Here is a 27,685-nt window from a genome sequence, read left to right as displayed (position 1 = left end):
CCGAATTGGCTGATAACTGTCATCTGTGATTCTGGGGACTGAAGAGGAAGCTGAATTGGTTCATCCACTCAGCACTTCTGGCAGAAGATGACTCCATCTGCTTCAACTGTCTGGCGTGCTGGGCTTCCTTGCCATTGAATTCTACTCTGCTATTTATGATTGAATATGACAGAACTGCAGATTTGAGATCTGATCCATTGGTTGTGGAATTGCTTGGCTCTGTCTGTGACATGTGGTCAGGCAGCATCCGAGGAGCAGGAAAATCTGTTTTGGGCATGTTATGCTCTTCATTAGCTCTTCACCAGGGCTCCGGCCTGAAACGTTGATTTTCCAACTAGGATGCTGCCTGACCTTGCTGTGCTTTTCCAACAACACACTTTCAGCTCTGATCTCCAGCACCTGCAGACCTCATTGTCTCCTCTGTCTGTGACATGTTGCATCCTTATTAAGTTGCATAATCTTGTGGGAGAGGCTTATGGGAATAAATTTAAGGCAATTTTTCTTTCTGTCATCACGGTAAGTTTTCACATATAACAGTCATATCCATTTATCTTACAAGGAAACAACAACCCTGAGAAAATGCATGGAGCTTCGAAAAAGATCGGTCAGTTCGTCTTCCTTGACCACATCCCAAGCTTCCTCCCATGATCCTCATGTGTTAACCTCTTTCCTTCAACACCATTCCAACCTATCAAAGCACCTTTCGTCTGATCCATTGTGGCCAAGCAAGGCTAGTGAGGCAAACAGAGCATCAGGTAATCTTGGCATCTCTACTTGTACCTCCTTTTGTGTGCACTGATCCATAGTGTGCAGGGTTGCAAGATGACCTTGTCCACCTATTTCTTTTCATATTGTTATTTGAGATGCTGTTCAAATGTGGAATTGTCAATATGTAAATGAAGCTACTGGCAGAGGTTTTGGTATCTTCTGGCATTAACTACAAGGAGTTGGCATTGGTTCCACCACACCACACAAGCTTTTACGCAAAGGCTTTATTATGAGATTCATCAAATGATCACAATTTAAACAGTATTGATGCACTATAATTTCTGCTAATTTTACTGTAGTGAAATTAGTAGAGACCTGCAAAATATTTGTGGATAAGTTAGTATTGTTATTGCATCAGTACTACTTTAAATTTCCATAACTATTCCTTCTGATCTTTGCATCCTCCACCCCACTGTGCAATTTTCATCGCCAATTGCATACCTCCCATGCATTGCCACCCATGGCAACCACCTTATCTCCAACCCATTGTTTTCCCCCTTCTATACTTGCATTGCTGGAGCCCAACCCTTATCTTCAGTTCTGAGGAAGGGTTGCTTGACCCAAAATGTTAACTCTGATTTCTCTCCACAGATGCTGCCAGACGTCCTGAGCTTTTCCAGCAATTTCAGTTTTTGTTTCAAACAGCACCTGCAGTTCTTTCGGTCCTTATCTTCCACTATTCTTTTTGTCTAAAAATGTCTCACTGCTACCAGAAACGCTGTGCAAAAGCACATGTCTCGTGTACATCAGAACACCTAAAACTCAAAACAACCAGTATTAACTAAGCTGTCAAAGTATGGTGGTGGTGGTAAAGAAAGTATAGACAGGCACAGCTTTGAGTCCGACTCCTCACATTCTTATCTCACCCTTCATTAGGCAAGGTTCAAATGTCACCAAGTTGGCAGTGAGTGAGGAGGAGGGAAATTGGGCAGAGAGGGAGGAAAATCAGATGGAAATGTTAGCTGCATACAGTCCATGTGTTACCTTAGTGTTGTGGTAGAATGTTCTAATATTTAATCATTGTCATTGTATTTACAAAAGCTCTTAGGATCAACATCTAACTAATCAAAACGGTCTGGATAGCAAGAATTGCTTATTGTTATTGTTATTACATTCATAAAATTATTGCATGAGAAAAAAAACAGATTTTCAATCAGTTAAATCTACTGCATCGTAAATGAATACAATGGTACAGAATACAATCAGTTTTGATATAACGCGATAGCTCCATTCTCGTGCAATCTCGCGTTATAAGAATATTGCACAATAGCTGCACTCTTTAAACTAATGGGGCCGGAACCACATTATAGCCAATACAGGTAAGGAAAGTTTGCATTCTACAAATAAGGTCTAAATTCTTCAATAACATTAAAGCCAATTCATGTTGAAGATACACATGTTATAGCAGAGCCTACTGTATAGGAATTCACCGTAATTATTTGTGTACATTTCCAAGGTGATTGAAATACAGGTGGCATGGTGGCTCACTGGTTAGCTGCCTCATAATACCAGGGACCCAGGTTCGATTCCAGACAACTGTCTGCGTGGGGTATATACATTCAGCCCATGTCTGCATGGGTTTCTTCCCACAGTTCAGAGATGTGTGGGTTAGGTGGATTGGCCATATTAGAAATGTGCAAGCTAGGTGGGTTAGTCATGAGAAATGTAGGGCTACAGGGTGTAGGGTAGGGGGATGGGTCTGGGTGGGATTCTCTTCAGAGGGCCTGTGAAGAACTTTGATCAGCCACAATTGGATAACTGTGCGCAGTTTTGCTCTTCATGTTTAAGGAAGGATGTGCTTACAATGGAGGCAGCACACTGATGTCAGAGACACTAGAATTATCCATGGAATAAGGCTGTTCAGAAAGGGCTGAGTAAATTGATTCTGTAGTCCCTAGAGTTTAGAAAGCTAATCTCATTGGAACAGAGAATATTTTGAGTTTTGATAATGTATAGTGGGGGTTATCTCTGCTGCTTGCAGAATCTAGAACATGGGGATGCAGTCTCTGGATAAACAACTGATCGTTTAGGACTGTGAAGAGGGGAAAATTCTTCAGTCAGAGTTGTGATATTTTGGGGAATTCTGTACTCCAGAGAACTGTGGGAACTCCCATCATGGAACAATGCTAAGATAAGCTGATTTTTGGTCCCTTGGGGATTGAGATTATGGGTAGCAGGTGGGCAAATGGAATTGAAATCCGAGGTAAACTACAGATTATATTGAATTACAGAGCAGGCTTGAAGAGCCGTATGTATTCCTGCTCCTTTTTCTTGATTATTCTGAAATCACTACATTGGGTTTTGTAAAACAGCTTTTGCGATGTTAAGATGATAGAGATTCATTAGGACAGAATCAGAGATAAGAAACTAAAAATACATGTTGATATGAAACAAACTGGTGATTTCTTCATAACAGAGAAAATAAATCTGATAAAAATTTTCAAAGTTATGCAAATGAATAAAGAAATTAACAGAAGTATATGTTGATAGATGTTGTAGACATTGTCTACGTGGAATTTAGTGAAGCCTTTGACAAAATTCTGTATGATAGACTGATTAATAAAGTTAGATCACATGGGATTCAGGGAGAACTTGCCAATTGAATACAAAATTCATTTGACAGTAGGAGACAGAGACTGGTGGTGGAAGGTTGTTTTTCTGACTGGAGGCCTGTGACTAGCGGTATTCAGCAGGGTTTGGGGCCAGTGTTATTTATCATTTAAGTAAACAATTTGGATGAGAATTTAGGAGGCATGGTTAGTAATTTTGCCAAAATCTATGGTATAAAGGACAGTGTAATAGTTTATCTAAGGTTACAAAGAGATCTTGATCAATTGGGCCAATGGGCTGAGGAATGGCAGATGGAGTTTAATTTGGATAAATGTGAGGTATTGCATTTTGGTAAAGTGAACCACAGCAGGACAATGGTAGGGCCCTGGGTAATGTTGTTAAATAGAGAAATTTATGGGTTCAGGTACATAGTTCCTTGAAAGTTGCATCACAGATGGACAGGATGGTTAAGAAGGCGTTTAGCACGCTAGCCTTCATTGCTCAGACCATTGAGTATAGGAGTTGGAACGTCACTTTTGAAGTACTGTGTACGGTTATGGTCGTTCTGCTAAAGAAAGGATATTATTAAATTGGAGAGATATACCAGAATGTTGATGCAATGGAGAGTTTGATTTCTAGGGAGAAGCTGGATAGGCTGGGACTTTTTTACCTGGAGTGTAGGACGTTGAGGAGTGTCCTCAGAGGTTTATAAAATCATGAGGGACATAGGATTTCCTAGGATGGATGAGTTCAAAACTAGGGGGCATATTTTAAAGTGAGAGGAGAGAAATTTAAAAGGGACCTCAAGGGTAATCTTTTCACACAGAGGGTGGTTTGTGTGTTGAATGAACTGCCAGAGGAAGTGATAGATACAGCTACAGTTACAACATTTAAAAGACATTTGCATAGGAAAGTTTAGAAGGATGTGGGCCAAATGCAGGCCCACATGGGACTAGTTTAGTTTGGGAAATCTGGTCAGCATGGACGGGTTGGACCAAAGGGTCTGTTTCTGTGCTCAATGTCTCAATGATTCTATTACAATTTTCAGTGAACTAGTAATTAGAAGTTATGACTTCAGATCATTTAAAAGATTAATGGTTTAGGAAACATTTTTAAAAGTGCAGATTAATCAGAACATCAAATGCAATTCCTAGAACAGTAGTTAAAATAGGATTAATTGTTACTTGTCAAATGGATATGAATAAATGTGAAAATTATAAATTTGAAAGAGTACAAAGAAAGAGCAAGTAACTGTGACTAAATGGACAGTCCTTTCAGAGCGACAGTGTTGGCTTAATAGGCCAAAAGTCCCATTCTGAAGTCCCATTCTGAAGTCAAGGTCAGTGATAAATGTTGCTGATCGAAAAAACGGTTAATATAATTTAAAAGGCAACTTGTAAAAGTGAAGGACTTGAGCAATGCCTTGTTCTCATTTGGACTAAGAGGCAGATTTGGTCAATACAGGTGAAGCGTTGTGCTCTAACACAGTAGTGCAGATCACATAGTACAGGAACATAGGGAACAAAGGAAGCCTTTAAACCAGCTAGGAATGTAGTGATAAAATATCTGAAAGGCAACATTACAGTAATCTCCAATAATTCATAGCAGAACTGAATATCTGAAAATGTGATTTGATCAAAATATATTTCTTGACTTGAAACAAAATCTGTATGTGTAAAAAGTGGTGTCTTCTTGCTCATTCGCTCCCAGGCTACCAGTAGTAGTTGTAGATTAAATTTCTGTGAAGGCTCTTATGATCTGTCAACATAGTAATTTTACTAAGGTTTCTACCAAATTTACAGTGGATGATTGGGAACATTTTGGAAAATTCTTGTGCTATAATTTTGAATGTATAGGTAATGCAGTTTTGTCACTGATCTAGTAGTTTCCAGTAATTCTATGAGCTTAACTTTGTCCGTTTCTTGTGAAAACAGATGAGAACATCGAAAAATTTCTGGCTGTGTTTGACCGGGGTGAAGCTCTCAACCATGAGAACTACCAGAGTGTTGCAGTGAATTATGGTACACTGCCACGCTTTCAGAAGAATTGGACCAAAGGACAGAGACCCATCAGAAAAGGTCAAATGTATGTTGAGAATAAGAATGACATTCAGCAGAGACTGGCTAACAACAACCAAGCTGTCCTGCCAGACAAGAGAAAAGTGGAGCAACTTTGCAGACATCCATCCAGTATAACAACAAGCAGACATCTGCACCAGACTCGGACTGAGGTGCCTGAGAATCATGGTTGTTCTAATCATTTTCCTGTGCATTACAGACCTGCACATGGTACTGTCCAAAATACTCTTCCAAAAAACAGTAACATGACAAAGACCTTAGATATTCAAAAATCCTTTTATAACAAGTCTTCACACTCCAGTACTCCAGGTCCAGTTCGCCTTGATGTTCCCCCGGATGAAGACTGGAGGAAAACAAGCTATACCCATCCTCAGCCCGCTGAGAGAATGCATTTGGCTCTACATACTACTGCAAGGATCAGTAGTACTGATGCATATTCAAGGCGGCCACCTGCTGGTCGATCAGTGACTCAACAGGCCACTCCACATGTGGGCACCAGAGGGCGTCAGTGCGCTTTATGCCAGCAGGTAGTCATCAGCACAACCATGGTTTATTGCCGGAACTGTAGTGCTTACATGGGGCGGTTTAAACCTCGACATTGACCTTTGTGATTACGGTCAGCCAAAATCAGTGGCCGTCTCAGAAGCAATTTATCTTAAAGTAGGCTGAATCTTACGCTAAACACTGGTACAGCCACTAACTGAGTAGGTTAACACTGTAAAACAGATCACTTATCAACTGTAACGTTGAAAATCTATATGTGTAAAAAGTGGTTTAAAGTGCATTTAAATTAGCATAAGTGAAAATTGATGAAGGCTAAAGGTTGAATGTCATTAAATTATAAAACCTGACTTTGTTTCTGTTACCAGTTAGAAATTGTGTTGAGAGTTTTGATGCTGGATCTAAAAGCTGCACTGCTGTCCTTTGGGTATACAGAATTGATTTTTGCTGTATCAGAGTCCTAGCCACTTTATTAATTTGAATCTTTTCACAGAAAATATGCAATGCTTTGTAGTACAGTATAATGATCTAAATGACATTGTGGTTTACATGTCAATTTGCAATGGACATGTTCTGATGTCATTGTCATAAAAAGACAATTTAATAACCCATTGAATTCATTCCAAATCAAGTTGAATTGCTATCAATGAAAAGAAGAACTGGGGTCACTATAATATTGTATTTTAACCAATAATACAAATTCTTTTTGAGACTTGATGATTGCAGCATGTCAAAAGTTACTAAAGTGACTTTAAATATATGTAGCAGGATCCTAGCTTATGGATATTTAATATGTTCTGCTGTAATTGCTCTCTTTTCTATTTTAGATGAAGTGTTCAGCCATTTAATTCAAGAAGGTTAGTGCTTCCACTAAAAGAGTGAGGAGAGGAATTGCATAGGTCCGTGGAGCTTCTGTAACTAGTGTCTTGGCTGATCTGCCTCTGGAGCCCATTAATAACTTTAATGAAGTGGAGTAATTGCATGGGAAATTATCGCCAGCTTCACATGCAGAGACTTTCCTTTGTCCATTTTTGATCTTGGAAGAGGTTAAAAGACCAACGTTACACAATGATTCAACTTACAGTGTAGGATTGATATGATTGTCTTAACTTGGTTGCAGTTTGAGGTAGTGCTTGTACTTACCACCTGTGAGTAATTAGTTTTTCTATAGTGCACATAATTGAGCTAAAACATTATGACTGTCCAAGTGGAAGACACCTTGACACTTTACTGACCGTCCCATATGTGTATACGTAATTAAAACTATCTTTTGATAGTAGGTCTGATGTGAGAGGCAGTGTAAATATACTGTTTCACTGAGGGCCAATGGAGATGAAAAGCTGCTGTAAAAAATAAATGAAGGATGCAGGTTAAAATAGAATAGTTGAAGAAGTAAGCATGTACCTGGTCACTGGGTATAAGTGTGATAGTGTGACAAATGGAGAAAAATTATTTTTGATGTCTAAACATTGAATAGTTAGAAGGATGTTACAGGGCAAACAGACAGTGACATTTTGAGGAGTTGGTCCAGAGGAAAGCTTCAGCTGTGGGCACACAAGTTCTGAACTTTGCCTTTAATTTCCTTCTTCTGATCTGTTATTTTTATAATGTGTATGATTCTGATTTTTGTTTGTGGTAGTCTAAAATTCATCTTGACTTGCCAGACTGCTAAAGATCCATGGGAAATGTCACCAGTAAATGCTGTTGTAATATCTGCAGCTTCATTATGTTGATTATGCAGCTGGTGAATGAGTATTGAGAGGTTCTGCATTGAGCACCAGGCTTTTCACACCATTGTGTATATCCTATAAGATTTCTTGATGATAAATTATAGGTGTACAAATGTAGGTTGAGATTTTATTGTAGAAAACTGTTTACAGATTTGTACTGTAATTTCATACTTGTCTGCTTAGTAAAAGCTTGATATTCTTGCTAATGTATTTCTGTTAAAATGTGTACAGCTTTTACAGCAAATGAAATGTGAATTGGAAAATTTCTGTATCTATTGCAGTGCTAGAAAATGCAACTCATATTTTTGCAATAAAGTATCCAAATGTGCTAATAACTGGGCTGTTGTTGGTCTGACTCTGATGATGAGCAAAACATTTGAGACAAAAATTGATAGATCTCTTCTGCTTGGGAAATTGAGAGGATTGGAAATTCAGCCGGTAATTTGTTCCTTCAAACTCTGACTGACGTATTTTCCCTGAGTAACTGAGCTGCACAGATGATGAAATAAAATAAGGTCTTACATTTTTAAAACACTCTTCAAATCTTCATGGCTAATTAATTACTTATTACTTATGAAGTATAGTCATCACTGTTTTGGAAGGCAACATGACAACTAATTTTGGAGGTTCCAAGAACAGTACAAAGTAAGTGCCAGGTTAATTTGTTCTTGTTGAGTTCTTATTGTCAGCCAGAATATTGAGAGAATTCCCTTGTTCTTTCTGTGGTGTGGTAGGATGTTTTCTGAGTGTCTGAGCAATAGACAGGTCTTTGGCTTTACATCCAGCACCTCCCTCAACACAACACTCCCTCTCCATTGTATTGAGATGTCAGCTTGGAGTATTCAAAAAGTCAGAGGATTGGTCTCTAATGGTAAACAGTTTATAATTGATGACAGGAAGAAAAAAAAGTAGCATATTCTGATAAGCAAAGCAAATTTTAACAAATCAACAGCATTTTGAATCATTTGCACAGCTAGATGAGAGAAATTTACTTCTCTTTTTATTATTTGAAATAATTTATTATTTTAAATAAAGGCATAAATGTGAGGAACATAGTGCGGTGCTCCTCTGTTATTGCAATGTTTGGACCACAGATCAGAGTTCCAGACTGCTCATTATGGTTATAATCAGAATACTACGGAGTGCAGGGCGGGGTGATTTGATGCATCACCAAATTACAAATCAAGACGTTCTGCCAAAGCTGGTCATTGAACTGTGCACAGCAGTGGGTCGAGGTGTTTGGGAAGATATGTGTAAAACATTTCCAAAATGCGCCTGAGGAGAAACCACAGTTGTACTGATGTTTACTCTCCTCCATGCTGCTGCTATTGCTTTGTGCCCCCCCACCTTTCACATTGCAGGAACTAACAGGACAATGAAATTAAGGTGATAGAGTGACGGTGTTTAATGCTTCCTTTCTCCCTTTATAATCTATGTTTACTGGGTTATCAATATCATAAATGCCAATGGAAAAGTTTTCCACAGCTTTGACCTCATAAACTACACTTCATATCTGTGTAGAAATAAAACACAGAGAGGAAGTAAGGCCATGGGTGAAGTGAGCAGTCGGTGTTATTTTAGATCTCTTCAAAATATGTTAAGAAGATAGCCTCAACCCTAACTTTTTCTTATTTTGAAGGTAAATGTGAAGCGTTGTGTTCCAGTTGCAATTTGAGTAATCAAACTACAGGAGAATCGACGTTTCGGGCATAAGCCCTTCTTCAGGAATTCCTGAAGAAGGGCTTATGCCCGAAACGTCGATTCTCCTGTTCCTTGGATGCTGCCTGACCTGCTGCGCTTTTCCAGCAACACATTTTCAGCTCTGATCTCCAGCATCTGCAGACTTCACTTTCTCCTCAGAGTAATCAAACTACTCAAGTTTGAGTGAAACATCTTTTATTTACACTACAGTTAAAATACAGAATAAAATAAATGAACTGGCTTAACTGTGTTGAAGCCTGAGGGGTGACCTTATAAAGGTTTATAAAAACATGAGGGGCATGGATAAGGTAAATAGACAGTCGGGGAGTCCAGATCTAGAGGGCACAGGTTTAGGTGAGAGGGGAAAGATATAAAAGAGACCTAAAGGGCAATGTTTTCATGTAGAGAGTGGTGTGTGTATGGAATGAGCTGCCAGAGGAAGTGGTGGAGGGTGGTTCAATTGCAAATTTAAAAGGCATCTGGATGGGTATATGAATAGGAAGGGTTTAGAGGGATATCCGCCAAGTGCTGGCAAATGGGACCAGATTAGATTGGGATATCTGGTTGGTATGAACGAGTTGGACTGAAGGGTCTGTTTCCGTGCTGTACATCTCTATGACTCTTTTGGAATGCTTAACAAAATAATTAGTAATAGTTAATATATATTAACTGTGCTAATATAGTAATATCCCATAAATACACTGTCGGCAAAAAGGCACATTCAGTAAAATAGATCGTCTCACATGCAATTCTAGCAGCAGCGTTTAGCTATAACAGAGAGAGGAATAAGAGCTTCCATATCCAGCTTCAAGACTCCAGCAACTGCTGAAAGCTAAAACTAAAAATCCTGGTTCTGTGGGAGTTTGACCCCACCCACTCAGGTTGCTTCTATTGTTACAACTTTTTTTAAAAAAAAGGCCTCACAAGCTGTTTTATTGGCTTTGAGCAGACTGCTTGATGCCTTTGTCTCAACCTTTCTTTCGAGAGCTACAGGTCACTTGGGTCAGAGATGTACAACATGGAAACAGACCCTTCGGTCCAACCTGTCCATGCTGACCAGATATCCCAACCCAATCTAGTCCCACCTGCCAGCACCCGGCCCATATCTCTCCAAACCTTTCCTATTCATATACCCATCCAGATGCCTTTTAAATGTTGCAATTGTACCAGCCTCCATCACATCCTCTGGCAGCTCATTCCATACACGTACCACCCTCTGCGTAAAAAAGTTGCCCCTTAGGTCTCTTTTATATCTTTCCCCTCTTACCCTAAGCCTATGCCCTCTAGTTTCTTTCAAGTTGCACTGCTTGCTGCTTGATAAAATGTTTTATTTAAATAATATTTTAACATGGCTCTGACCTTCAGCTCCATATCATCATACAGGACAGCCAAGTCAAGCATTACATTTGGCCTAGATGTCTGAGGCTAATCTGTCAACAGGCAATTGAATCTAAGAAATGCCCTCCCGATGACTTTTGTGGACTTTGGGCTTTGGCAACTTTTTTAATCAGTGAAATTATTTAAATATTTGTTTGTTGACTTATTCCACAATATGGAAGTAAACTTCAGTCATTGAGCTTTCCTGAAAGGATATCTCCCTAATTCCCTTTCCTAAGACTCGTTGAAAAGCCACTATATATTGTAAGCAGTTTTGTGCCCAGTATCTCAGGAAGAACGGGCTGGTGTTGGTGAAGGTCCAGAGGAGGTTTATAAGAATGATCGAGGACGAAGGGCTTATCATATGAGGAGCGGTTAAGGATTTTGGGTCTATTCGACCGCATTTAGAAGGATGAGGGGAGAATCTGATTGAAACGTCCAGAATACTGAGAGGCCTGGATAGAGTAGATGTGGAGAAGATGTTTCTCTGAGTAAGAGAGACAAGGACCCGATAGCACACCCTCAGAATGAAGGGATGACCCTTTAGAACTGAGATGAGGAGGAATTTCTTCAACCAGAAGGTGGGGTATCTGTGGAATTCATTTCAGCAGAAGATTGTGCAGGCCAAGTCATTGAATGTATTTAAGACAGAGACAGGCAGGTTCTTGATTGGTAAGGGGATCAAGGGATACTGGGAGAAGGCAGGAGAATGGGCTTCGGAAGCATATCAGCCATGACTGAATGGTGGAGCAGACTCGATGGGCTGAATGGCCTAATTTTACTACATCTTTGGGCCTATGCTGGCTTTTAGACCACATGAGTCAAATGGAACTCCACCCAAAAAATGAGATGAAAACAGGGTGTACTATTTTTGAAAAATATCTTTTTATACCATTGTAAAAAGTGAAATGGCAAAAATTAATTTTTGTTCACCAATCTTGCGAAAAACATTAATCAGCTTACTGTAGGAACATCATCCTCTCCATAACAGGAATACCATACTAATTCAAAACAATAATGCAACCATAGAGAAAAGATGCTCTTGAATTGAAACATGCTCATAATTATATGAAAAGACTTCATTTAGAAGTCAAATCCAAAATTTTCTAATTTTACATATGGTTATTGTAACAACACTCAATTACTCAGCTGCCAATTGAAATAGTTCCTACAGGCTGAAGTAGACTTCTTAATGAACATTTACCCGAACTTTTCACCTGCAAAAGAATTAACCTTTTAGGGAAAAGAACATACATGGATTGCTTCTGATCAGGATTTCTCACATAAGCAAACAGTAAGGGCAAATATGTTGAGCATGTCTCTTGTAATAAGTTACAAGCAGTCACAGATGGAAATATCAGTGCCTGCATCATTGATGAAGGTAACTGAATCAGTTAGGCTTACTATGCAAACTTAGAATGGTGCTGGAAAAGCACAGCAGGTCAGGGAGCATCCGAGGAGCAGGAAAATCAACGTTTCGGGCAGGAAACCTTCATCAGGAATTTCATTTCCAGCACCACTCTAATCTTGACTCTAATCTCTAGCATCTGCAGTCCTCACTTTTGCCTTACTATGCAAACTACTGATTGGTGTTTGAAGAGTTTGCATTTTGTGATTTTTATCTGAATTAAGTGAAATTAAATTGCTTGCCTTACCTATGTTAAACCAAGTAGTTGTTAGTCCTGTTTTTTGAGTCAATGGTTTGTTGTGTAATATTATCTATAATAGTTGCCAATGTTTTCAGTTTCCATGCTATCAATGAGCGATAATATTTTGGACTTTTTCCCTGTCCAAGCCAATATTTAGCCACCAAACAGCATCAGTAAAGTCATATGAACTGGTTATTTTCACATTGCTGCTTGTGAGAGTTTGTAATGCACAATTGGTTCCTAACTTATAATCATATCCATATTCAAAAGTATTTTGCTCAAAGTGAGCACTTTAATAGAAGCCCTGAGGTTGTGAAAGGTGCTCTATAAATGCAAATATTTACATACGATACATTTCGACCAAAACAAGAGGACCTTATGTTTAAAGGCAGGCATAGTTTTGTATGCTTAGTGATGGAGACTCTCACCCATTTACAAGTTCGGTCATGGTAACAATTTTTTTTCTCAGCTGTTGTTAACACCCATGACTCTGAATCTACTTCCCTAATTTCTTCTAGGAACCTCAAGACTGGAATCTCACACTTCCTTCTATTCCCCTTCTCTCTCAATCCACACATTTTTAAAACCTGAGGCTACTGTCATTGACCCTTATTCATTTGTTTGTAATGACTGCCACTCTCCAGCTTTGTTGACATTTATTGTGGACTGTTTTTTGCCCATGTTTTCCAGTTCAAAATTACGATAGAAGAAATAAAAATCAAAATGATCTCTGTAGAGGGAAGCATAGTTAATGTTACAGGTTTCTGTTTCAGCAGAACACCTGGTTTGCCTTCGGCCAAATATTTTAAATCATGAAACATCTGTGAGATTGAAACTAAAATCAACAGAGCCACTCACAAACCTGAAACTTTCCACTGTTACACCCTCCTCAGATGCTGCCTAACTTACTGAGTATTTCCACCATTTTCTGGCCTCATTGCTGATTTCCAACATCAAGCAATTGCTTTTGGATCAGGAGGAGGCAACTTTCATTGTGTCAAATGGACATTAGCTAAACAGAATGCAGCGAATTCTTGTTCCTGTGGTTTTACACTGCACAATAAATGTCAGCTTTATGTTCTGATACCTGTAAAGGGCTTTGTTTTTGTGAAATATTGTCAAAAATGTAATATACACTGCCTTCAGTTCCAGTGTCATGAAACTGAATTCCTGCATTTGGCACTGATTACTCCTCCCACTCAACTGATGTTTATTAAGTAGTAAGTCATGCCAATTAAAAATATGAAAATGAATGGTTGAACAACCTACAATTTATGGAAACTGATCTCACCATGACAAATTATAAAGTTTAATGAATGTCCCCAATTGACTCTTGGTCTTCACCAAAGTGACCCAGTGATCTACTGCCTTTTGATTAAAAGCAATCTCTGAAAACAACGTTCGCCATCATTTATACATCGTCACTGGGTGGGGGTGGGGGTCTTCACTTTTGTCAATGTCCAAGAATGTTTTTTTTTCAAAGAAGAAATTGTATTGTTTATGAAATTAATGCTTATGGTATTCCAAAACATTTTTGTCTATAATGTCTCTGTGATAGAGCAAGTGTGATTGCGTACTTTGGGGCAAATCAAGCTGATTGTATAGGGTTATATGATGGTTCTCAGTGAAAGCAGCAGCTCCACATGTTGACATTTGGAAGGCTACCCGACCACTGGTTAAATTGTTGATATTCAGAAAAGGGTTAATGAGACAAGTTTGCTCTTTATGATTGTAAGTTACTTGCCTTGCACTGCTTTGAGTTAGATCAAATAGAGTGGGCAACCAAGGTAGTTTGAGACTGCGCACATTGCTACAACATAGAATTGGCTTAATTCTGTTGTGGCTATACTGTCAAATTTAAATTGAGTCAATGTAACAAATCAATCAAAATGCTGCAAAATACATGCAGTTGTTGCCATCCCCTGAAAACATGATCGCCTATCATGGGTAGCCATTTGCATTGGGAAAAATTAAGTAGCGGTTAGCATTTGCATTAAAGTAAGTTTGGAGTGAAGTTATTTCTCAAATGGTAAGATGACTGGCTGATGATGTGTTTTCTCAGAGTAGTGAGAATATGAAGTAAACCAGAGAGACAGCCAAATATTCTTCAAGAACGTAACAATCTTCTACTTGTTAACTCTTATAAGTTGGATTAAAGCTAGAAACAAGAATATTGCCATTATACACAGAAGTGCAACTTCATTTTGCCAGAAGCCCCAGGTGCTGAAGTCAATACCTTGCTCAATCATGTACATTTCTCCAGGAACTCTAAAAATAAATAGTAGAGGGAAAGAGACTCATCAGTCAAACATTGTTGTTCCTTGCAAGAAATTGACCAAATCAGTACGTGTTCCAAATGACAATATCCCAATAACATACATATCTGAGATGAAATTGGTGTCCTCACTGAATTTTTTTTGAATTTTAGGATTATCTGTTATATTGGATTAATTTCCTATATTGTTGGCACAGTGGCTCAGTGGTTAGCACTGCTGCCTCACAGCACCAGGGACTCAGGTTCAATTTCCATCTTGGGCGACTGTCTGTGTGTAGTCTACATATTCTCCCTGTGTCTGTGTGGGTTTCCTCCGGGTGCTCCGATTTCCTCCAACAATCCAAAGATGTGCAGGTCAGGTAAAAATGGCCGTGCAAAATTGCCCATAGTGTCAGGTGCATTAGTTAGGGGTAAATAGAAGGTGGAGAAATGGGTCTGGGTGGGTTACTCTTTGGGGGGGGTCAGTGTGGACTTGTTGGGCCAAAGGGCCTGTTTCCATAGTGTAGGGAATCTAATCTAAAACCAACTACAATCACTCCCTTGGGTATCATCTCCAATGAATGTAACCAAGTTTCCTTTCAACCAGAGTGCCTTTCATTTATCTCATTCTATGGTCAGCACAGCATAATATTCCAGTGTCAACGCATATTATGTTAAAGATGTGTAGCTGAAAAGGATAACAACAAGTGCAGGTGGCTCATGGTAATGATGTTGGGGTGAATGCAAAGCCTTGAAGAAGTTACAATGGGAGAAATTGTCAAGTCTCCTGTAATTGTGCTGTTCACATTTTCTGATGGAACAAGTCTTGGTAAGCTATGCCATATTTGTAACTGAAGCGAATTTGAAACCATTTGATCAAACAGTGGTATCTAATAGAAATTAACACCAGGTTAACCTCATGGCAGTATAATCTTGGCCAAATAGGAGTGTAGGACTTAGGTGCAGGAGTATGCTATTTGGTCCTTTGAGCCTGCTCCATCTTTCATTAAGAACATTGTTGTGCTCTCAATTCCATTTTAACTCCCATAAGGATTTAGGAACAGGAGTAGACCATTCAGTCCAGGCTTGTATTATTTGAGAGGAGAAATCCTTTATGGACATGTGTAATAAAATCAGTATGTAAACATCATCATTTTCTTGAGGATCTACCTTCATTCAGAGTCCAAATATTCACACATCATGCCAAGTGAATATGATTATTAAGATTGCGTTCCAAACAATAGCATGTATTGTTCATTTTCTATTCGCATCAGAAATGCATTTGCCACAACGGAGTTCTCAATTGGCTAGCATATTGGGTAACACAGTGATTGATTGTTTAAACAGTAAAGAAACTTTACTTCTGATAAAAATAAATGCACTTACTTTGTTGTGTTAATATAAAATATCTGTCCCTTTAGTTCATTGATCATGAGTGCCTGTGGAAAGATGGGCAGAATTAAATTTTACTGTTCGTCCAAACCAAAAGTGATGGGTGTTGATATTTTGATTATTGCTGAAGAAAAATAGAAGTATTACCAAAGCTTTTTATCTTTAACTTTTGGATACAGATCCAAAATTGCCAAACTTCAAAAAGGAGCAACAATTAAATTGCATGAGAAAAGGGTGTTGTTTGGTTGGTAAGTCAATCCCAACAGGCCTCAATGTTTTCAGTCTTTAATTAATCCTTGTTTTGATATTGATTTTAAAGGTGATTTGTGCACAGAGCTAATGATGAATCACTCAGGCTACCTCAGAATGCCTCCGAAAAAATACTTATCCTCCATTTGGAGCCTTCTGGAACTGAGATTTGTAACTTGCTTTGCAGAATCAAGGAAAAAACACCCCATTTTACCACGCGACAGTTCCGTACATTACTGTTCCCACAAACAATGCTATTACCCAACGTAATGTCTTTATAGTATCTAGATCTAGATTGTACCCATTCTAAAGTTGTTTTTAGAAGAAGCTTATCTTACGTTCAGTCCATAACGGAATATACTGATCCACTTCAACCATGAAAGCCACTGCAACATTCTGTTTAAGTTCACCAGAAATCCACCAAAAACCTACAAACGCAAATGGAGCATTCTTCAGAGCTTTGCAATGGGTACCAGGAGCCATTGTAAGGTATAATAAAATAGAGCAATCGCAGTCTCCTACCATCATGAAGACGTATGGGATGGCGATCAGGGCATTGGCGAGTGCAAAGGTATTGACACTTGCACTCACAAAGAAAGCCAAACTCACCGCTGACAAACTGGTGAGGCTGAGAGTCAAGCAGAACAAGAAAAAAGATGCAGCTTCTTGTTTCAGTCCTGTATTGGAGACATTGCACTCGGGTTGAAAATACATAGGACAATATTAATGACAAACTATTGTCTAGTCATTCATTCATTTGCTGTCTTTGTTGCCTTGTGTATAAAATGGACACTCTATTTATCTATATAACAGTGACTCCACTTCAGAATGATTCAATTATTTGTAAAGTGTTTTGGTATATTATAATATTCTTCCTGTAATATGTGTAATCCACTCAAATATTGATTCCATATTTTAAAAAGTGAGGATACAATCTAATTGTTTTTGTGCTTTTTCACTAAGTGATAAAGTTTGTCTGTCTAATGGTTATGTTGAGGCACATTCATTATAACTTATTTTCATGAAGTCAGAAATCATACGACACGAGGTTATAGTCCAACAGGTTTATTTGAAATCACAAGCTTTCAGAGTGTTGCTCCTTCATCAGGTGACATTACCTGGTAAAGGAGCAGCACTCCGAAAGCTTGTGATTTCAAATAAACCTGTTAGACTATAACCATGGTGTCATATGATTTCTGACTTTGTCCACACCAGTCCAACACCAGCACCTCCACATCATGGCTACCACTTATTTTGATGACATGCAGAAGTTACTAAAGCACTTACCCATCATAAAATAGGCGACAGCTGCAAAGGCGAGAACAGGCACAATGCGATTGGGAATCACGTCGGCCAGGATCTTGGACAGGAAGTAAACTGAGGTGCGATAATAGCCACTTGCCTTTTCATGTCTTGTGAAAGAATTAGAATGAAAAACTTCTACATTACTGATATCTCAGGTTATGAGAAAGATGTGGTTGAAATTGAATGCTAAAATAATTAAGAGAAGGATTTTCATAAGTGGGGTTCACAGAGTACTAGTTGTCTCCCTTGTGCCCTCTGACACTCTGCCTTGATACGTAGTGATTTCACCGCTTTCCTCTATATACTTAACATTGTGCGCAATCTCCTAGGCATGAATTTGATTCAATGAATGGTGAGATCATTGGACAATACAAACAGAAGAAGCCAGTCTCGGTGATGGTGCTGTGATATGAAAGGTGAGCAGTGGTGTTATTTCTCAGCTGTTCATTTGCCAGTGTCCTTTCAGACTCCAGGTGGTTTGTCATTAGTTTATTCTTTTTAAGTAGTCACATGCCCATGTGATGTAAGACTTACATCCTGACCTGAGGAGGCAGGGATGTGATTGCACTGGAGGGGGTGCGGAGGAAATTCACAAGGATACTGCCTGAGATGGAACATATAAGTTATGAGGAAAGATTGGCCAGAGGCTCAGGTGATTTTCATTGGGGCAGAGACGACTGCGGGGCAATCTGATTGAGGTGTACAGGTTATTGAGGGGCTTGGACAGAATGGATAAGGAGCAGCTCCTCCTCTTAGTTGAAAGGTCAGTTACAAGGGGATGTGAGTTCAAAGTAAGGTTTAAGGGGTGAATGTGAGGAAATACCTTTTTACCCAGAGGATGGTGATGGTCTGGAATGTGTTGCATGGGAGGATGGTAGAGATAGTTGCCTCATATCCTTGAAAAAGTACCTGGATGAGCACTTGGCACATTCAAGGCTATGGGCCAAGTGCTGGTCAATGGGACTATGTTGAAGGTCAGGTGGTTCTTACAGGTTGGTGCAGACTCTAAATCAGTAACCACCCCCAACCCATTTAATTCATGTGTTAAATATTCAAAACAAAACACTTAGCTGCTTACAAAAAGAGTGCCTTTTCTTGTATGAAGATTTCCACAGCTGAAAGATTGCCAAAAACCTGATTGATTATCAAGAAGAAGAATGCGCCAATTCTGAAATCAAAATTGTACAAGAGAGTTAGGAGCAGGTAGCATTTTGATAGAGAAGTTTCTGTAAATGTATACACCAAGTGCAGTACATCACATCAGTACAATAAACTGTTGCTGGGACAATAGACACTAAAGTCCCTTTTCTGCTTTGTTCACTTTCCTCTGACTCCATCCCTTCTTTCAATCTCCTCCTTGTTATGGTTTCACTATCCCCTCCAGACTTCCCCCTCTCTGACCCTGGACAATCGATCTTTTGGCAATGCCCCATCTTCATTCCTTTACAACCTCCACCTCAATGAATTTTCAACTCATTATGTTGTTGAGATTTCTATCATCTTCACCCCTGCACCTCTTCCCACCTCCATCTTTGACCAGGTATCTTCTCCATGAATAACAGATTCTTCCTCTGACCTCCTACTCTTCCCCTTTCTTAATCCCAGACTTACAACAGTGACAGGATTTTGTTTTTGTAGTGTCACAGTTTCATATTTATGGTCCATTTGGATCTTGGCTGCACTTCTGTCATTGGGAAAGGTTGTAAATATGGAATGGTGGAGTCACTGTGACAGCTGACAACTGACTCAAAAAGTAATTAACTGGACATTTAAGTCACAGCCCATCTCCTTCACAACATTGTTTTGCACTTACAGTTCACTACCTGGGGTCCCAGAGTTAATATGGTTCAATATACGGCCATTCAGCCCAATGAGTCCATCTTGAACCTCTACTATCTGCTGAGTTCATGATCTCTAACTCACTCACTCACTAAGAGGAAACTCAGAGCAATGAATAGACAGTTTCCAAAAGACAAGATTGAATCCCACACACAGTCAATGTCATCTTACCCTGAGTGGGTGTGGAGGGGAAGACTAAAAAATAACTGCTCTGGAATGTTTTATCCATTGAGCTATAGGTATACAACACATGAAAACTGAATAGAGTTGAACAGAGAATTAAAATACCAAAATGCTTCTCAATCAGAAAGTCCACAATTCATAATATTGAATGCTAAACACGTGATAACTTCTGGCAACAGTGCTTCCTGGATTTTCCCACCTGTTCTGCAAAGCCTCTGGCATTGTGTCTGGTATTTGATAATATATCAGCCCATTCAAGATTCCAAAGGTTATCATCATGAACACTTGAACCACTGAGGTCTGAGGATTTCTGCAAAGGTTTTTCATGGTTCTGTTACACATGATGTATAGCTGAAAGTATGAGAAGAAATAATGCATGCTGTGACTAAATTTAACAAGAAAATGTACAAGCAATGACAAACAGAAACTGCTGGAGAAACTCAGCAGCATTTGATTCCTGCAGAAGGGCTCATGCCCGAAACGTCGATTCTCCTGCTCCTCGGATGCTGCCTGGCCTGCTGTGTTTTTCCAGCATCACATTTTTCAGCATTTGTTCTCAACAAATTCTGAAGAATGGTCCCTGAGCCCAAAAGATTCGCTTTGTTTTCTTTCTCTACAATGTTGCCAGGCCTGCTAAATTTCTGCAGCAATTTGTTTTTAATTTTCAGCATCTGCAGTTCTTCAGTTTTATTTTTGTATAAATAATAATCCTGTTTATCACGTTAGTTTGCAATTAATATTCTCCTTGGTGTCATACATTGATCACTCCCATAAATGGTTCTCTTGGTTCCTACTACCTGGATTGCACTAATAGATTGTTAAATACATATAAACATTGAAATTAGTTAGCACACTTCACAGACTGTAATAGAAAACCCTTGCTGAACCCTGTCAGGTGAACTTTTTCACATAGCTGGGGGAGGAAATATTCTCTGAAGATCATTAGTTTATTTACATATATGTGAATGATCAGTATGTAATTTTAACATTGACAACAATCAATTTCCATGCTCCTCCTCTATGAAGATCAATAAAAACACAAGTGTCAGTGTTCGACTGGGGTGGATAAAGTCAGAAGTCATACAACACCAGATTATAGGTGAAAGTGTGGACTGCAGATTAGAGTCGAGAGTGTGGTGCTGGTAAAGCACAGCAGGTCAGGCAGCATCTGAGGAGCAGGAAAATCGATGTTTTGGGCAAAAGTCCTTCCATAGAATTCCATAGGAAGGGCTTTTGCCCGAAACGTCGATTTTCCTACTCCTCAGATGCTTCCTGACCTGCTGTGCTTTTCCAGCACCACACTTTCGACACCAGATTATAGTCCAACAGATTTATGTGAAATCACAAGTTTTCGGAGCGCTGCTCCTTCCTCAGGTGAATAAAAACACAACTTTTTTTTGTTGTCTGGCCCTGACTGCCTTGGAAGTGGATAATTGCTCAGCCATTTCAGAGCTAAGTTCAGGCCAGACCAGGTGAGAATGACAGATTTCCTTCCCTAAAAAGGACCTAAATTAATCAGATGGTTTTTTAAAAAAGAATTAGTTATTGTTTCATGGCACCTGTACTGAGACTAGCTTTAAATTGCAGATTTTTCAATCTATTTTAATTTCCATCAGCCACCCTTGTAATATTTGACCCCATGTCTTTGCAACATTAGTTTGGATTATTAATCCAGTGACATGACCACTACACCACCATCTCAGTTCTTGTAGAACTGGCTCAACTCTTGACTGCAAATCCCTGGTCTCAGATTTTAAACTATAACAGAGCATTTCACACTGGTCCCAAGAGAGCACTGCTCACTCTCTGTGCCTCAGAAAGATAGGGAGTGACAGATAGAAATTTCTCTGTCACCCATCTTCAATCTCTAGGTTGAAAGGGAGGGTGAGCTGATTTCCACAATTAAACTGGAAATCGCAGTTACTGCTACAAGTCAATGAGTGAACAGGAAACTCCTCGATATCAATCTCAGCCCAGCATCCAGTTATAAGCAATACTTCAGCACAGAAACAGCTGATATCTGTTGGTGCTTATGATTAACACAAGTCTCCACCCACATTACTTTATCCAAACTCCTTTCATTTCTCCCTCATGCTTAGCCAACTGACCCTGAAACGCAGTTATGCTCAACCATTCTCTGTTATGATGAATTCCACATTCTAATGGTAATAAAGTTCATCTCAATTTCTGAATTGGAGTTGTCACAAAACCATGAATTCTAATCTTCTCACAGTAGTCATGGCTATAGCTAACAACTCTCCCATAAAACCACTAACTCCTCAGAAAAAGACAAGACTTGTTTTTCTATGAGACTTTTATAACACTGAAATATTCCCGAAGTACTTTACAGGCAATAAAATACTTTGAAATGTAATTGCTGGTGTAATGGTTATTGTCGATGTTAATCTCAGGCTAGTGCCTAAGTGAAGGTAAAAACTAGTTTGTGCAGCTAGTTAACTGACTTTAGATGATGACTTTAGATGATGACTTTATTTGGGGTGACACATTGGCTCAGTGGTTAGCACTGCTGCCTCACAGCTCCAGGGTCCCAGGTTCGATTCCAGCCTCAGGTGACTGACTGTGTGGAGTTTACACATTCTCCTGTGTCTGCGTGGGTTTCCTCCAGGTGCTCCGATTTACTCCCACAGTCCAAAGATGTGCAGGTCAGGTGAATTGGCCATGCATTAGTCAGAGGGAAATGGGTCTGGGCGAGTTACTCTTCGGAGGGTGGGTGTGGACTGGTTGGGCTGAAGGTCCTACTACCACACTGTAGGTAATCTAGATTGAATCAAGTAATCACAAACATTATAAATGTACAATAATCAGTTTGAGCAGCACAGGTTGAACTAAGTACTTCTCCAAATATCTGTTACATGTTGTCATTGGCAATCCTTCGTTTTGAGGAGGATATATACTCAGGGTCACAGATTTCTGTGATGGAATATCTTGGCACTGAACAAGCCAATTATTGACCCATAGTCAGATCCAGAGAACAGAAACTGGTTCCTTCCCTTATCTTCTCTGTTGTATTTTGTCATTTGAACATTATGTTTCAAAATGGGATGCACCTTGATGGGCCAGTTGTTGCCATTATGAACAATTGGTAGTAATCGCTAAGGCCAATGCCTCAACAAGAGAGACTTTGAAGCACTTTCATTGTCCTCTCCCTGAATGCTGGTTTTCTGGAGAGTTGAGGAAGTGGGTCCTTGGCTATCCAGGTAAATCAAAGTTGATTTTGCAGGTGTTTGCAGCGTTGACTTCAAGAGGGGCATTAATGTTTGTTTGGTTGTTGATTGAAGAAAACTTCAAAGAAAACATGTCAAGACCAACACCTGGAACTCTTCATTGTATTCATTGATTTGATCAGAGCATCTGACTCAATCATCACAGGACACTGTGGATTTTGTTTCAAAGATCTGGATGTCTGAGAAACTTTTACCACAAAGTTACAGTTGCTTCATGCTGACATCACATTAACAGTCCTGAAGGAGAAATGAAACAACTGCCTTCAAAATCCAAACCAATGACAAACAGGCTGGTGGGTAAAGCCCCCATGCAGTGTATCATCCACCTGACAGTGGCTATACAAAAGATCATAAGACATAGGATAAAATATATCTGAAAACATTGATTAATACAAATATTAAGTACTACCTAGATGGAAAGCTCTTTGACCTCATGTGACAAAGCTGCTCCTTTAACAAGATTATGTTGTCCTTGGGTTTTTTTTAAGAGAAGTCGTAAACTACACAGCCTCTGAAAAGTCTGGGGATTGAAGGGTTTTAGGGCTAATTTGATAATAGCTAACAGATACTGCCTCAAGCAGAGGGCTTTCAAATTAAAGAAAAAGTACTTGTGCAATTAAAGGTGAGTGACCGGTTCTCCCAGCTCAGCTTTTCTCTGGTTTAGTTTGGTTTGGTTTTTAACAGTACTGTGAAAACGCTGCTGGACTCAAAGGAGCAGCTCCAGGCTGGTACTCTCTCCCGTAAGACCCTGTGTTTGATTTTATCTTTTGTACCAAGGGATATTTATGGGATTGTTGCAAGTACTTGCAACAGCATCATTAAGTTGGGATGATCTGTTGGGTTTTCGGAGAGGTTAAGTTATTCGGCATTCTGTTTTCTGTTGTTTGTGTTTCATTCGGTAATCTTGTAAATCAATTCAGTCTTGTGTAAAATGAAGTGGTTTGAACGTTGCATCCCTCCTGGAATATCCATAGTACACCTGCTTAAAACAACTAGCAAAGGTAGGGTCTGGGCTACTTTCTTTACATGCTTTGCAGGGAAGTTGGGTGGTGGGGGGGGAGGTGGGGGGGGGGGGGGCGGTGCTCTGGCCTGGTCCATAATACTCAGTCACCTGTCACCTCCATCTCAGAACTGAACTGACCACCTTAAATATACACAAGCAGTGGTTGGGGATGACTGTAGTGTTATTGCCCACTGTACAAAATTTTCAAGCTACTCTTAAACTCTTCCATTCTGCATTGAAAATACTTCGCCTGTACTTGAACATTGCCAAAACAAATCTCAGTTCAATTCTGGTCAGACAAATATTTCTCCTTCCTTACCTGTTGAAGGAGCAATTCTATAAAATAGTGAGCACATCCCATAGTTTAGCAGCCACCTCTCCCTGAAGGAGGCCATTTACGATGGATATCAACACCAGATAGCTGGGCTAGCTCTACCTTTGACAACAAAGACCTCCACCAAAAAAAAAATAATGTAGAGAGCAGTTGTCACCACTGTGCCGCTGTATTGCAGTGACATGTTGGCTGTGACACACAGTGCACAAGAGAAATCCTATCAACAATGTCTCCAATACATTTGGACTTGAATGTTAGCTATTACCTGTTGAATTTAATGATTACCCTTATCAAGAAAAACACAAAGACATTTGTACCTACCTGATACCAGAAAGGAGTTGCGTATGAACGTTTTATTTGCATTGAAAACTTTGAGACATTTGGCACAGATAAGGACTTGAGTTCATTATTGATTTGGTCATAATACTTAGACTGTTGAAAATGTTGGGTCAAGATATTCTTTTCTGAGCTGGGATCTATGGCTTGCTGAGAAGTGACCACAACCTCTTTAATAAAAAAGAAAGATATTTAGATATTACAGTGACTGCACTATTGGTAACAATGACAACAGAACTTCCATACACTGACTGCCTTCGATTTCTTTTAAGATTGGAACTTGTGCCCACAGAACGTCAGCCTTGAGCTCTAGATTACTTGTCCCGTGACATTACCACTGCACACTACACCAGTGTCCCCAAACCTACAATGCAACTGAAAGACAATCATTAATAAAGTCTGATCATTGATGATACCTGGACTTGGAGTTTCAAGGCATGATGCTTCACTAATAACATCCAAGAAGAAATCAGAGGGGTTGTTGTAAGGCTCACATTGATACCCTATGGATGAACAATTTACCAATATTAATACAGCAACAGTACAGACTGGAAAGCCAATATGAGTATCAGTACAGAAGCAAGACTCTGCAAGTACTGAAAATCTAAAACAAAATAACAGAAAATATTGGAAATGCTCAACAGCACCTGGAGCAAAAAACAGCATTAATGATTAAAGTCAATAACCTTTCATTAAGAACTTTTAAAAAATTAACAGGCGCCAAAGGTTTTAAACAGGGGAAGTACAAGCAAGGAAAGGGGTGGGGTGGGAACAAAAGAGAAAATCTGTGATAGGGTGAAAAGTGAATTGATAGATAATTATTTTATAGAGATGGGGCTCAAGTCCATTTTATGAAAACCAGTTTTTACCTCGAGATTTTTGCTTTGGTTCTATTTGGGGAGCTTGGTGCTGGTCTCCTAGAATAGGTAGTCAGGCTGCTGACCACTTTAAGTGATCGGTTGCTGCCTTTCACTTATTTAATGAAATGTATTAAGTATCGCAACCCGAAATCCTCATTTAGCAGTAAGTGAATCTGCTCAGGTCTAAGGATGATTTGTTATGAGAATCAATGGACTGCAGTGGTATTTAGGCTATTGGATAACGCAGGCACTATTCTGATTTCTATATCATATTTCAAGGTTGCTAAATTAATTATTCAGAAAGATCTGAAATAGATTCACTCTAATATGGCTAATGCCACAAACAATTCTGCATTTATTTAAGTCACATTTGCAGAACTACCCTTTTAAACTCATAGATGTTTTTTATAGGACAGAAAGAGGCCACTCAGCTCATTGTGTCTGCACCAATTAACAAAGATTTGACTTCACTAAAGTAAATGAAGAACTGCAGATGCTGGAAGTCTGAAACAGAATTCAGCGGGTCTGGCAGCATCTGTGGAGAGACTTAACATTTCAGGTCCAGTGACACTTCACCAGTACCCTCCGCAGATGCTGCCAGACCTGCTGAATTTCTCCAGTATTTTGTTGTTGTTTTGACTTTACTAATCCCATTTTCTAACTTTTGACACATAACCCTGGAGGCTATGGCAATTCAAGTGACTATCTAAATATTGTTTAAATCTTACAAACATTTTTGACAGTGAGTTTCAGATTTCCATTACCCCTTGGGTGAAAGCCATCCTCCCTATTTCTCCTCTCTGCTACCTCTAATGTATTGCCCATGTCCGAAACAAGAAATTGGATTTAATGGCCCAGATTTTTTGCTGGACAGATTATAGTTTCTGCAGGTGACAATTACATACAGGGACATTGTGGAATCCCTGATGTAACAATTCCCAAACAAATTCCTTACAATTTGGAGATGCTGATGAGTAACTTCCCTATATCTGGAATCCTCCAAAAACAACTATTTAAATCGCAGAATTCAGTTGGTTCCACAGCAGTTAAGTAAATAGTTAGGCAAGAAATGTTAGATGATTAAATACTTAGTCTAACTTCTGAGTAACTATTTAACTCACTCCCAAATCATCTCACACACCCCAAATTTCACAGACCTCTTACACCCCAGACCCAGACTCAACATCCCTTCAGGATCCAGCCCCGTGAGAGTCCACAGCTCACCTTCCATCTGAACCTATCACTCCCTCACTCCCTCCAGACCCAGTACCAGTCTCTGATGCCCCAGGACCCAGCACCTGCCCTCCCCTGCATCTGGACACAAGCTTGTCTTCCCTGGCACCAGTTTGGACCTTCTCTTGTCATCACCACGCAGTACTCCACCCCCTCCCATGCATCTGGTACCTTTCGCCCACTAATACCTACCCTAGAAATTCCATCACATACCTGCCCGCCTTGACAACCTGTCCCCTTGGACTGAATAGGTAACACTTACCTGCCATTCAATTCACTTGGCACCCAACCCAGTTGGCACCTGATCCCCTGCCACCATAACCCTTACCCACTCAGCTCCATATTCTCTTGGTGCCCACCTGGTATCTATCCCTTAACCACCTGGCAGCTTACCCTCTCAGTACCTTCACACTCACTTTATGTGCTGACACTTTGATAGCACCTGTCAAAGTGACTGTTTAGGATTCTCAACCTTTGAGTTTCAGAATACGGCAACTATGATGACACTATGGCTTTAAGAGGAGCATTTTCTGAAGAGGGATTGAGTCAGAGGAGCTGGGTGGCCTGTTCCAGTAGCTTGTGAGGCTTTGGGGTTTTTTTAGATATAAGTTGGAACAATAGAAACAGCATGAATGGGTGGAGTCAGGCTCCCACCAAGGTTTTAGTTTAGCTTTCAACAGTTGATGGGGTTTTGAAGTTGGCTAGAGTTGGAGGATTTGAGCTACAGGGGGAGGCTGAACAGGCTGGAGCTGTTTTCCCTGGAGCGTTGGAGGCTGAGGGGTGACCTTATAGAGGTTTTCAAAATTATGAGGGGCATGAATCAGCTAAATATACGAAGTTTTTTCCCTGGTGTCGGGGAGTCCAGAACTAGAGGGCATAGGTTTAAAGTGAGAGGGGAAAGATATAAAAGAGACTAGATTAGATTACTTTACAGTGTGGAAACAGGCCCTTCGGCCCAACAAGTCCACACCGACCCGCCGAAGCGTAACCCACCCATACCCCTACATTTACCCCTTACCTAACACTACGGGCAATTTAGCATGGCCAATTCACCTGACCTGCACATCTTTGGACTGTGGGAGGAAACCGGAGCACCCG

At 39.8% G+C, this 27,685-nt stretch overlaps 2 protein-coding genes across 5 annotated transcripts in view; one reads left to right on the top strand and one right to left on the bottom strand.

Moving 5' to 3' along the window:
- The window catches only part of usp54a (ubiquitin specific peptidase 54a), a 134,743-nt gene extending 126,781 nt beyond the window's left edge, over positions 1-7,962 (top strand). For 3 of the 4 annotated variants that reach the window (XM_043679225.1, XM_043679226.1, XM_043679227.1), the window contains exons 21-22: positions 560-755; positions 5,253-7,962. In XM_043679225.1, the coding sequence (XP_043535160.1) occupies positions 560-755; positions 5,253-5,998 (942 nt within the window). In that variant the 3' untranslated portion in view covers positions 5,999-7,962. The remainder of the gene's footprint in view (positions 1-559; positions 756-5,252) is intronic. The other variant, XM_043679229.1, reaches the window with a different exon arrangement.
- A 3,450-nt stretch (positions 7,963-11,412) lies between these two features.
- The window catches only part of LOC122541945 (broad substrate specificity ATP-binding cassette transporter ABCG2-like), a 27,147-nt gene continuing 10,874 nt past the window's right edge, over positions 11,413-27,685 (bottom strand). The window contains exons 7-16 of the mRNA XM_043679232.1: positions 24,911-24,997; positions 24,480-24,664; positions 19,776-19,927; positions 18,633-18,722; positions 17,537-17,661; positions 16,772-16,926; positions 16,588-16,677; positions 15,995-16,047; positions 14,591-14,622; positions 11,413-11,922 (exon numbers count right to left, since the gene is read on the bottom strand). Of these exons, the coding sequence (XP_043535167.1) occupies positions 11,906-11,922; positions 14,591-14,622; positions 15,995-16,047; positions 16,588-16,677; positions 16,772-16,926; positions 17,537-17,661; positions 18,633-18,722; positions 19,776-19,927; positions 24,480-24,664; positions 24,911-24,997 (986 nt within the window). The 3' untranslated portion in view covers positions 11,413-11,905. The remainder of the gene's footprint in view (positions 11,923-14,590; positions 14,623-15,994; positions 16,048-16,587; positions 16,678-16,771; positions 16,927-17,536; positions 17,662-18,632; positions 18,723-19,775; positions 19,928-24,479; positions 24,665-24,910; positions 24,998-27,685) is intronic.

This window comes from Chiloscyllium plagiosum, chromosome 38 (genome assembly GCF_004010195.1).
Source record: "Chiloscyllium plagiosum isolate BGI_BamShark_2017 chromosome 38, ASM401019v2, whole genome shotgun sequence".
Lineage (NCBI taxonomy): Eukaryota > Metazoa > Chordata > Chondrichthyes > Orectolobiformes > Hemiscylliidae > Chiloscyllium > Chiloscyllium plagiosum.
Note: the sequence above shows the minus strand (reverse complement) of the source record. Positions and strands in the feature narration are given on the sequence as shown.